Raw genomic sequence first — 12,081 nt, 5'->3', positions numbered from 1 at the left:
TGTGAAGTAGCTGTGACTAAGACAAGACTTTGAGCTGTACAGTCATAAAAATGACTTTTATATGTAACATAGCCCCACTACTTGTATCATAACTAATCTATAAGGTAAATGTTACCTTGCATTTTGTCGTAAGGGACATTTTCTGCATTTACTGTTTTCACATTCATCTTGATGGCTGTTTAAGTCGATAATTCATTACAGCTTGTTATGATACACATTACTGGCTGTTGAAGTCGCTAATTCATTACAGCTTGTTATGATATAGTACTGACTGTTGAGGTCGCCAATTCATTACAGTTTGATACACATTACTGGATGTTGAAGTCGCTGTGATATACCGAATGGCTGTCTACGTCTACAATTAATTACAGTTTGTTTTGATACACATTACTGGCTGTTAAAGTCGCTGTGATATACCGAATGGCTGTCTACGTCGCTAATTCATTACAGTTTGTTTTGATACACATTACTGGCTGTTTAAGTCGCTGTGGTATACCGAATGGCTGTCTACGTCGCTAATTCATTACAGTTTGTTATGATACACATTACTGGCTGTTGAGGTCGCTGTGATATACCGAATGGCTGCCTACGTCGCTAAGTCATTACAGTTTGCTAGCACCGCTCCGGTGTCCTAGTGGGTAGAGCGTCCGCCTCGGATGCGGGAGGTGGTGGGTTCGATCCCCGGCCGAGTCATACCAAAGACTTACAAAAATGGTACTAACAGCTGCTTCGCTTGGCGCTCAGCATTAAGAGGTTAGAGTTAGGACTGGTCAGCCTGGTGTCAGGATAATGTGACTGGGTGGGACATCATGCTACATGTCTGCGGCATGATGCCCCAGTGCTAGACATCACTACAAACTGCCACACTGCAGACATCGTAGCGATATGACTGAAAAATTGTTAAAGCTACGTTAAAAATCCAAATCACACACACACACACACACACACACACACACACAGTTTGCAATGATACACATTACTGGCTGTTGAAGTGGCTGTGACAAACCGAATGGCTTTTAAGTCGCTAAGTCATTACAGTTTGCTGTGATACACATTACTGGCTGTTTAAGTCGCTAAGTCATTACAATTTGCTATTAAACACATTACTGGCTGTTTACGTCGCTGTGATAAACCGAATGGGGCTGTCTACGTCGCTAAATCATTACATTTTGCTATGATACACATTACTGGCTGTTAAAGTAGCTGTGATAAACCGAGTGTCTGTCTAAGTTGCTAAGTCATTACAGCTTGCTATGATAAACATTACTGTCAGTTGAAGTCGCTGTGATAAACCGAGTGTCTAAGTTGATAAATCATTACAGTTTGCTATGATACTCAATACTGGCTGTTGAAGTTGCCAGATCTTTACAGTTTGCTCTGATATTAGTACTCAATAATGACTGTTTAGGTCCGAATGTCATTGAGCTTGCTATGATATACAGTAATAGCTGTTTAAGTCGTCAAGTCATTACAGTTTGCAATGATAAACAGAATGGCTGTTTAAGTCATTACAGTTTGCTGTGATAAACAGAATGGCTGTTTAAGTCGTCATTACAGTGTGCTATGATAAACCGAATGGCTGTTTAAGTCGTCAGTTCATTACAGCTTGCTGTGATTAACAGAATGATTATTTACGTCAAATCATTAGAGTTTGCTGTGATAAAAAGAAAAGCCGTTTACATCAAGTCGTTACAGTTTGTTGTGATAAACAGAATGGCCATTTAAGTCAAGTCATTACAGTTTGCTGTAATAAACAGAATAGCTGTTAAGTCGTCAAGTCATTATAGTTTGCTATGATAAGCAGAATGGCTGTTAAGGTCCTCAAGTCATCACAATTTGCTGTGATAAACAGAATGGTTATTTACGTCATCACAGTTTGCTGTAATAAACAGAATGTCTATTTAAGTCGTCAAGCCATTGCATTGTGCTGTGACAAACAGAATGACTATTTACGTCAAGTCATTACTGTTTGCCATGATAAACAGAATGGCTGTGTAAGTCAAGTCATTACAATTTGCTGACATACACATTCGTGAAAGTAAGATTTAGAGAAACGGGAAACTTTTAACATTTATTTCCCAAGCTGAATTTGGGGTCTTTTCTTTTTTCCCCACCAAACAATTTGACGTACAAACGCTCGTTTTTTTTTAATTTTTTATAACACTATTAATGAATGCATATAGACAGCTTGTGGTCATCGAGGCAACATTACAAGTTGTTTGCTGTAGCGACACACGGTCCCTATTGAACATGAATAATGTAACATGGGAACGATCGTTGATTGTCACAGTATCTGTCTTTGTACACCTTGAGGTCGTGAAAACTTGGTTACAATTGATTCGCAGTATCGGCAGATTTCGGAATTCTGATCATTATCAATAGAGCCCATCCTATCGATGTTTACATTAGTGACTGGTGTTCTCCTTTACAACCAGCCAATATCTGGGAATTCCACCTGTATATCACTGGGAACCCATCATCGTCATTAAACCGGGAAAAGGGTGGGGTAATTACATGAGTGTGCTTAAACTTTTGAAAAAGAAGGCCTTAAATAATACCTTATAGTATTATTTAAGTGTACAAGTGCCAGCACTGTATAGAAAAGGGTCATAACCTTGATGAGAGCATGAAGGGTACAAGACCAATTTTTCCCTCATTCGATTAAGGGATCACGTCCAAGTACCCGAATGTAACTCCCAATCCCCTACCCCATCACAAATTCTGAACCATTCAACCACATGAATCAAGATGCTTAAATTTACAAAAGGACAACAAGATACTGAAGCTGTTTCAAATATGTACAGTATGTGTATTAACTTAACCATCACCCCACCCACATCCCAGGGTTACGGACGGGATTGAACCCTTTGTTATCGTGTGCTGATCCTCGTATAGCACCATCCCCTCTTTTAGTGGGTGTAGATGGAGTTCAGGTTATAAGGAAGAGTCTATATTATTAAGAAAATATAACATTTTAACCCTCCTCTCCGAAGACTCAATCTATGATATGAGACCCTGCTTGTCATCTACTCGTACTATGTGAAGCATGATTTCAAATATGATCAGCCTCACTCAGTCGCTGTACATGGACTTCATGTTAGAAACTCAACTGATACGGACGGAAGAACTCGTGGACAGACGAGCACGGACGGACATGATAAACAATGGAATGAAAATAAGCTAACGATAAAATAATGAATGACCTGATATCATTATTTAAATTTACAGTTTGAGCATATCAAGAGAGCTAACTATAACTATCATTACCTCCCCGTAACAAAATATTTTCCTCGAATGCACACGCGTTAAAGTCTATTATGTAAAATGTATAATCTCATTTAAATGACAGGCACACTTTGAGATTGTAAGCGGGCGTGGGTTCGGCATTTATCTTGAAGAGTTCGTTCTTTGTATACCCTTGCACAAATAGTGGTCGTCAAGACTTCGAGTCTATTTGCTTTAGCGACACAGGTTAGATATCTGTCTTAAGCTATTCTGGTTTGGATTTAGCCTACGTTTAAGAGATCATTACTGCGTAACTGAGTTACTTTTTTGGAACTGTACCTTTGGACACTGTAAATGTTTATCGACTCCAAACACTGCATTGTATCTCAAGACCCTTACTGAAATTTCGAATACACACAAGTAAAAGCAATTGCAGAAGAAAGATGAATGAATAAAAAAAAGTGAAAAGCTAAAAAGTTAAATATTATGTATTATGACACACACAAACACACATACAATCTCTCTCTCTCTCTCTCTCTCTCTCTCTCTTGCTTAAGCGACACTTTATGTTTTTAATCATTGTCTTCATTTATTCTGGTTTTCTTTTCAATTAAATTTATGAGCGAACTGCTGCGTAACCAAGCTACTTTTTTTTGTAATTGCGCCTCGGAAACAATCTTTTGACCTATGATTGTATGGCTTCTCAAAACGTTTATTGGGGTGTTGAATATTCACAATTATAGCAAAAGAACAAGAAACGATGAACAGCGAATTTTAAAAATTGTATAAAAAGGTGAAATATACATTTAATGAATTGAGTGCATGCTCGTTATATTAATCCGTTAAGGTTAGTTTTTTTTTCAACAACTGAGGGGCCCCGAGTGGCCGAGTGGTCTAAAGGCTTTCCATTACGGATCACTGCCATCTCACCTCTGTCTGCGTGGGTTCGAGTCTAAGATTCGACCAATGTGGGTATGTGAGAAAGCTTGCCAGTAGCTTCTCATGGGTCGGTGGTTCTTCCCAAGGTTTTCACTGGTTCTTCCTCCACCATTAATACTGGCCGCCATACATAGCCTATCGTGTGCTGAAAAATGGCGTTAAACCCCACAACAACAATTTCAACAACTGATCATGGGAAAGGAATCTTATCATCTGTACTGTAAAAAGAACATCGACATTTTTACATCTAACAGAATTTGCTGCCAATCTCATTGCCTTCACATGTGTTGGAATGCCATAAGTTCCATCAGCACTATATGAAGATCAGACTTCAGCAGGAAGTGTATGATTTTTACGTTAGAAAGAAAAAACATGATATCCTTGAAGTGTGGGTGGTATAAAGTTGCGGTACTCTTTACAGCGATGTGCATATTTACTATTTTATAATTTATGCACGATATATTTACTATTTTATAATTTAAGCACGATTGGCAAGTGAGACCCCTATCTTCCCACTCTGTTTGAATGCATCAGTGATTTTGTCCGTAACAGTTGTTGACAGATCATAAGATATATTCTCTGATGTCCAAGAATATTATTCATTTACAAACTGCATGTCAACCACTTTGACTTTTACAAAATATGGCAATAATGACACTGAATACAGCTGGGTTTTTTTATTTAATTTTTTGCATTTGCTTGTGTCTTTGCTATGTATAATCAATCTCAAACATAATATAGAAATGATAGTGTTCTATCGAAATATAAATTGAGAACTATAATGATAGTGAAACAAATTATAGATAACCATATTAAATATCTAACATTATATTTGTGTACCCGTAATTTTAATATTATCTCATCACTGGCGTCCAAACAATCATACACGGCTAAAGGAATTAGTTTGCTTATTCGAAGATGTGGCATACTCTGTGTTTACCCTTAATGTCCTTAAACTTTGATGATGGATTCAATTCTTTTCTACTGTCATGTTTGTGTCAAGACCAAATCTTCGTTTCACATAGCTTAACAATTATTTCATAGATTTGTCGAGATTAATTTCGAGAATCTATCCGATGTCGGGATCTGATAATAAAAGGAAAGTGCTCGACAACACCCGAGTACATTTTCTTTTTGAAGGGGGGGGGGGAGCAGACAGTTGCCCCCCTAACTTCCCCTAAAAAATAAACGTGTTTTCATGTTTTCCCGTATCCCCCTTAGGAGCGTGTGTATAAATTTCTTTCTCCAACAGAATTTTGATTTTAAAAAATTATTTAAATACAGATTTTTGATGGGGTATTTTTTCCCTAGTGTATTCTAAAGGGCTGTTCGTCCGATCTAGGCTTCAATGTCCTAGTCGAATCCCCTTCCCTTGTTGTTTTTAAGTGATCTTTCCTAAGGGTCCCCAATGTTCTGTGTAAGCTATATATGTATTAGCTATTTTGTTTGTATGCTATAGGTTTATGTTTAAGGACAGCATAAATGTCAAGTTTCCCCTCCAGTTTATCTATGATTTGATTGGTTTGATTTTTTTAAATTAAAAATAAAATTATTTTGTTATTTTGTCCAGAAGTTAGTTTTCTATAATTTGGAATTGTGATTTTAGATTTGAACGAGAAACGGTTGCATTTATAAATGAAAAATAACATAAATATATTGTTTTATGTGTGCGTTCATGATGAGACGTTTCTCATTTTGAGAGAGACAACCGCGCCCTGTTTAAGGAACTTGACTTGTTTTATTTTCCATATGCTTCTCTTAGATTATGTCTGCCAGTATGGCCTAATTTTGTCCATATCTTGTGTATATGGTAAATTAAAGCCGAAAAGTAATCCATAAGGCCTGAAGTGAAATATGTTTTAAAAAAGTGTTGGTTAACTCCCTATATGTTATTATGGGTAACCCTTAGTGTTAGGGTTACTCCTCTCTCCCCGTCTGTGTTGTCTGTCCATATCCTTCGTATGGGCTTTTTCTGAGACTCTTTCCTAGGCCTGTTCACTTCGCGTAGCGCCTTGTGACTTGGCCCTGCGACGTCTGTGCCTCATACTTCTCCCATACGAAGGTTCCCTGTTTCCCTCTGTAGAAAGGAAATGCAAGGCGAGAAGATCATTATATTTATTAGTTTATTAGTATGGACATGTATTGGGTTTCTCATTCTCTCTATTGTTGATTACTTTTATTGTATTATATTTGAGGTACCAAAGGAACAATTCATTTTCTGCTTAAAGGGTTATAATTAGTAAATTGTTTGTTTGTTTCCATGAGGTGAGAGATGAGGTTAAGGCTTCAGCCCGCGCACAGAGCGGTACATACCCTTACTTGTGCTGTAAACCGTAGCCCCCCACCCCACCCCACGGTTCTGATGTCCGGTTAGTCAAGTTATTTTTTTATATATTAATCACCTGACCACAGGCCATTATTGTTTAGTTATATAATCTGTAATTCTTAAAACCATTTTATTGTCGAAATCTCAGTCTAGAAATAATATGTTGTTCCATCGATACCTCTCTCTTTTACATATTTCCATAATTACTTTTATCCTTTCAGGTTTTCGTTTCTCGCACTTCACTATTGCATGGTATTTAGTGAAGTTAGTCTGTATGCACATTGGAAATTTTGGTAATACTTTAATCATATGCCTTCTTACAGCTACTTCCCCCGTTAGCCATGCATTGCGCATGTATTTAAAAATCAGACTTTGTCTTTGTAGGGAGTTGATGTTGGCACAGTGCCCCCATGCTCTATCCCAATTAATACCAAATTTTTCTTGATCTGCTTTGCCATTCCTTAGTTTTGTATTTATTTATTCCCCAGAGTTCCTTTTTATCCCTGTATTGGACTAATAAGTCTTTTATGTGTCTGAACTTCCTGGGAACTTCTAATTTATTTATAGCATATTATTTTGATCTATATCTTCCCTATTCATACTTGTAAAGCCAAACCAATAAATGTATAGGGTCCTCCCATGGTGTTTTAGGCTCAAAGTTTCACATATTTATTCGATTAAGTGTATTTGTACATTTTAGTAATATTGGGCTAGGCAGGGCTGGCTCTCCTCTCGTTTTTGCCCTATATAAAGTTTCCGTTTTAACATAGTGAGTCTTGTAGCCCCAAATGTAATTAATTATTTCATTATCTATTTTATCTAGTTTTTTATTTTCTATGTCGGTTGATTTTAGTGTGTAATTTATATTTGAATACGTGTAAGATTTGGCCACTTGGACCCGCTCTATTATGCACAGTGGCGTAAGTGCCCCCACCCCCTTCCAAAAAAGACTTCTAGAGCTTTTATCCGATCCTTTATTAAATGGGGATGGGGGTTTAGTCCACGATTATTTCCTCGTCAGTTTCCTAGTTTTGAAATCTCAGCTTTGTCATGATTATTTTTGACCCAGAGGCTTTTCCAAAAGTCTCGAATACCTTTTCTAGGTGTTTGAAGGAATTTTGGTCTCTTAAAATTTGTGCAATCATCCGCAATCTGTAGCATCTTAAACTCTTCTTTTAAATTGAGGATTTTATTCCCTCAATTTCTTTCCTTTTTTTATTTACATTTTCATTTCAGTACACTTTCCCCCTACCGGAAACAATCAACCAGACCGTCTGTATTAAATTGAATGCTAAGTGTAGTGCACGAGGCTGTGATTATTCTCAGTTTATCGACATAGCCGACAAATAAACTCAAAACAATATAAAGGGTTCAAAAGTCACGTGTACAATAAGGAGTATTAATACTACACAGGTTCGAATGGGGTCGAATGGGTGAAAAAATTTTACAGCACATTCCACTGATTTTATGTCATTATTTCACAAAGAAACTGCTGGGCGTAATCTGTGTTTGTTTACATATGTACTGTAGTTTCTCGATCAAAAATAAGAATGGCCCTTCCCTAATATATCCATTAATAGCTTTATGGCCAGAATCCATTGGTTTGGCTGTATTAACTAGCTAGATAGGAGAAAAGAGTTGTTGAATCAGGTTTTAGTTTCTCAGTGGTACTAAATGCAAGGCATTTAAATACCGTTCTTATGTTGTTTTTGGTCCAAGTGGTCTGTCTTCATAAGGCTTTTAATATGCATGAAAGTTAGAGTGACCATGTAAAGGAACAAGGACTCTAATACACCGGTTTTTTTTAAAGTGCTCTTTTTATCAGGTTTACGTATAATGCTTTTATTCGGATATTTCGTCATAGTTGCAGATATAAGGACTGATAATTCAAGAGTGGGTTTTTTTCGTGACTGAAATGACATTGCTAAAGTTACAATTTTCTTCGAAATTTCCTAATCTTGCCTGCCAGTATTATGCATTTGTTTATTGATTCTCTAATGCTATGGACTCTCATTAGTGGTTACTTGGTCATATCGAATACAAATAAAACTGGTCATATTGAATACAGATAAAATGCCAAATTCATCAGGTTTAGTCTTGCCAACAAGCTTCATCAAGCTAAGCATTTGTTTTTGTTATTAAAAAAAACAACAACAAGGCAGTTGATGTAGATATGCTTGATCGGTCAGTTATAACGTAAAAACGAGTGGGCGCCATGGTAACTTACCGAGTCAGTATTAAACCACATTAATCAGGTTAGAAGAATGTGTCACTTATAATGTACTAATCAAGCTTGGACGATGAGTCAACTATTTTGCTCACCAACTTGAAAGATATAGATACTGCTGAGGGACTTCAATGACAAAATCTCTCTCTCTCTCTCTCTCTCTCAACGTACATCAGCTTTCAAAGGACAGATCTCATGTCGAGCAGTTTGATTGCATCGTTCTTATCAAAATATATTAATTTTGAACAAGCAGATACTATAGTTTAAAGATAGTGCAGAAGATCACAAATATGTATACAATGCAAAAGAATTGGAAACGAGTTTGTCAACTGAGAAACTGGGCCCCGAGTGGTGTAATGTGCTCACCATTACGGATCACTGCCATCTCATCTGTTTCTGCGTGGGTTCGAGTCTCAGGCTCGGTCAGTATGGGTGCATGAGAAAGCTTGCCATATACATGGTGGATGAAAAAATGTCCCAAAACGTGTGTATGTATGTATGTATGTATGCTTGAAACTCTGTGTGTGTGTGTGTGTGTGTGTTATCTTTATACTCCAGTGGATACGATCATGGAGTTAGTAACTTTGACATTACATTAAGGCACAAATCGAGGTTACACAAATATGACGACAGTATTATCACAGAAGAATGTGGTTACGCCTAGAAAGTTACTGACATCAAAACTAAGTTTGTAAATCCGTATCTCAAACTATAACACCCACCCACACCTATATATATATATATATATATATATATATATATATATATATATATATATATATATATATATATATATATATATATATACTCTTTCCAGATTATTTATTGATAAATATGTAAATAAAATAATAGTAGGCAATTAGACATTTGGCATCCTTACTATTTACATGGACAGATAGTGCAATCGATTTAGTTAGTAAGTGTACTAATATTCTCTTTCCTTTTCCTTTTTCAGGAAAGAGATACACAGTGGCCACTTTGGTTGCCAAGGAAACAATACATATTTGGGTACCTTCACTTCCTGAAGTGGAATCCCAAAATATTTGGAAAGTTTTTCCGGTGGATTGGAGGTACAAAGGGGTATGGGGGACAAAAGTTATACTTATAGTTTCATTAACGATGACAGTGCGGAGTGTTTGCTGTGTTTTACACAAGTATTTTTTTTATGGCTAACATAAATATGGTATTTGTTATAGTTTACGTAAATATGGTCTGTATTTAGTATTGTGGGGTTAGGTTGAGTCTATTGGATTTTTGTATTATCAGTGCATTTTACAGAAACGAAACTTCATACATGTTTTGTTCCGTGTCGTTTGCAAGAAATTAGGGCCGAGATGTATTCACAAGCCACATCAAACGAATTCATTCGACGACCGAACGTTTCACAGCGGGTTACCTCTTATAGATAAAATAATACCGCTCCCCCAAATGCTGCTAAATAAGTGGTAAAATGACATCTAAATAACCGTACTCTTCGATAAATGCACCACAAACAGTTTAGATCGTATCAACCTTGCAAGCCAACAGCAATAATCCGCTATACCCCATTACCACTCGCGGCCGCGTCTGCAGAGATTTCCTGGTTTCTACTGAATATGCGTAAAGCTGCTTAACGAGCCACTGTATGCGCGTTTTTTTTTTTGTTTTTTTTTTTTTTTTTCTCGCCATTCTCATTTAACATTATCTTTAACAATGTTAGAATGAAACACAGGGATGTCATGGGGAGGGGGAATTTACCCACCCCCACCCCCGAATTTGACTGCTGTAAAATTGCTGTAGCCCATATACGAAAATTAACAAGCCCGTCAAGTTTTGCCCCCCGCCCCATCAAGTTTTGACCCCCCCTGAAAAAAGTTGAAATGACGTCTCTGATGAAACAAAGTTTTTCTGCCAAGCACATTCATTTATTGACTGATTATCGATAAGTAGACGATTGTTACATTGCGTTGTTGATTAGGTATTTTTATTTATGCGTACTCATGAAAACTAGACATCTCAGGATAGGCAGCCAATGATAGTAAAGGAGCGTATAGGATTATCGCCCGTGACTTGCGAGAATGAGATAGCTGCGATATTTACTGTACCCAGGCTTTTTGAGCAAAATGGAAAGATCTTGTCCAGTACGATGCAGGAAAATGTCAGGAATCCCTCATTTGTTGTTATGGAACACCGATGACATCACAATGGGGTGCCTCTAAACCCCCAAATACAACCCTATTAATTTTTTTAATCCTTTTCTTGTCTTTATTTCAATCTGTCATAATAGATGTAAGGTATACTCTTGTAACGTCATCGTCCACTTTAACACACAAAGAAGATGCACTAAAGTTTATACAACTCATAGGTCACAAGAACCTTTCTTGAAACAATATAGTCGTAAAGAGCATTATCTGTGAGGAGCTGTCCACGGGAGCTCGTATCGTTGCTTACAATTTACCTGTCATAAAAAGTATTATACAATAACTAGTTATTGTATAGTTTATTTATGATATAAATTGTAAGCAACGATACGTTCCCCTGTGCAGCTGTCACCCGACTCTGAACAAAACATGAAAGTAGTTTTGTATTTATAGCACGCCTAGATGTTTACGCTTTTCAATTACCTTTTTACAGTGTGGACGGAATTCAAAGCCAAATGCAGTTCGCTTCAGTGTATTGCATAACTATCGATCACAAACGTTAGTGTTTAAAACGCCCAATGTGCAAGCCATGTAATTCATGAAGGCGCGTTTTACCGACAGCTTCAGCTATGTGCAAGCTCTTTCAGAACTTGATTATACGTACCTAGACTGAGCGATTATTCAGTTTATTTGGCTTGCTGTTTGATGGGTATTACTGTTTGAAAAATCTTCATATTACCGCACTAGGCAATATATACATGAAATAAACTCATTATTAGAGCTTGTTGCTAATTTTTTATAAGGTCAGCCAAGAAATGTCATCCAGTCCAACTCGGATTAAATGGCGCGCCACGATGTCAAAATGAAAACGCTGGAAAAAGTATTTGTACTTTCTTTCACATGTGATGGTTAGACACGACATCCTGTTTACTTGACCCTGTTTAGTAATCAATCCCTACAGTAAACGTGCATACGATGGAAAAATGTCGTCTCAAAATTATGACAGTTAAGAAGCAGATCACTCAACTATCGGAAGTGACCAACCCTTGTAAAACTGTATATAAGTATTCCATTTTAGAATAACATTTAGGACGGAAACCATGTGAGGGTCACCGTATTTTAAGCGCTTTCATTGCATCATTTTAACCATCTGCTTTCAAATTCAGAGCAACTTAGGAAATGAAGCCTAAAATCTTTAAGACCCAGATTTTGGAAGTTACAGTAAAGCTTACTTCAACACTTGA

The 12,081-nt window shown here is 37.0% G+C and overlaps 1 protein-coding gene across 1 annotated transcript in view; it reads left to right on the top strand.

Moving 5' to 3' along the window:
* LOC149784459 (platelet-activating factor acetylhydrolase-like) overlaps positions 1 to 12,081 on the top strand; it is a 38,664-nt gene that overhangs the window by 1,741 nt on the left and 24,842 nt on the right. The window contains exon 2 of the mRNA XM_089932543.1: positions 9,673 to 9,787. Within this exon, the coding sequence (XP_089788669.1) occupies positions 9,673 to 9,787 (115 nt within the window). The remainder of the gene's footprint in view (positions 1 to 9,672; positions 9,788 to 12,081) is intronic.

The sequence above is a fragment of the Sinohyriopsis cumingii genome, chromosome 14 (genome assembly GCF_028554795.1).
Source record: "Sinohyriopsis cumingii isolate HCF-2022 chromosome 14, ASM2855479v2, whole genome shotgun sequence".
In the NCBI taxonomy this organism is placed as follows: domain Eukaryota; kingdom Metazoa; phylum Mollusca; class Bivalvia; order Unionida; family Unionidae; genus Sinohyriopsis; species Sinohyriopsis cumingii.
This window is presented reverse-complemented; position numbering and strand designations above follow the sequence as displayed.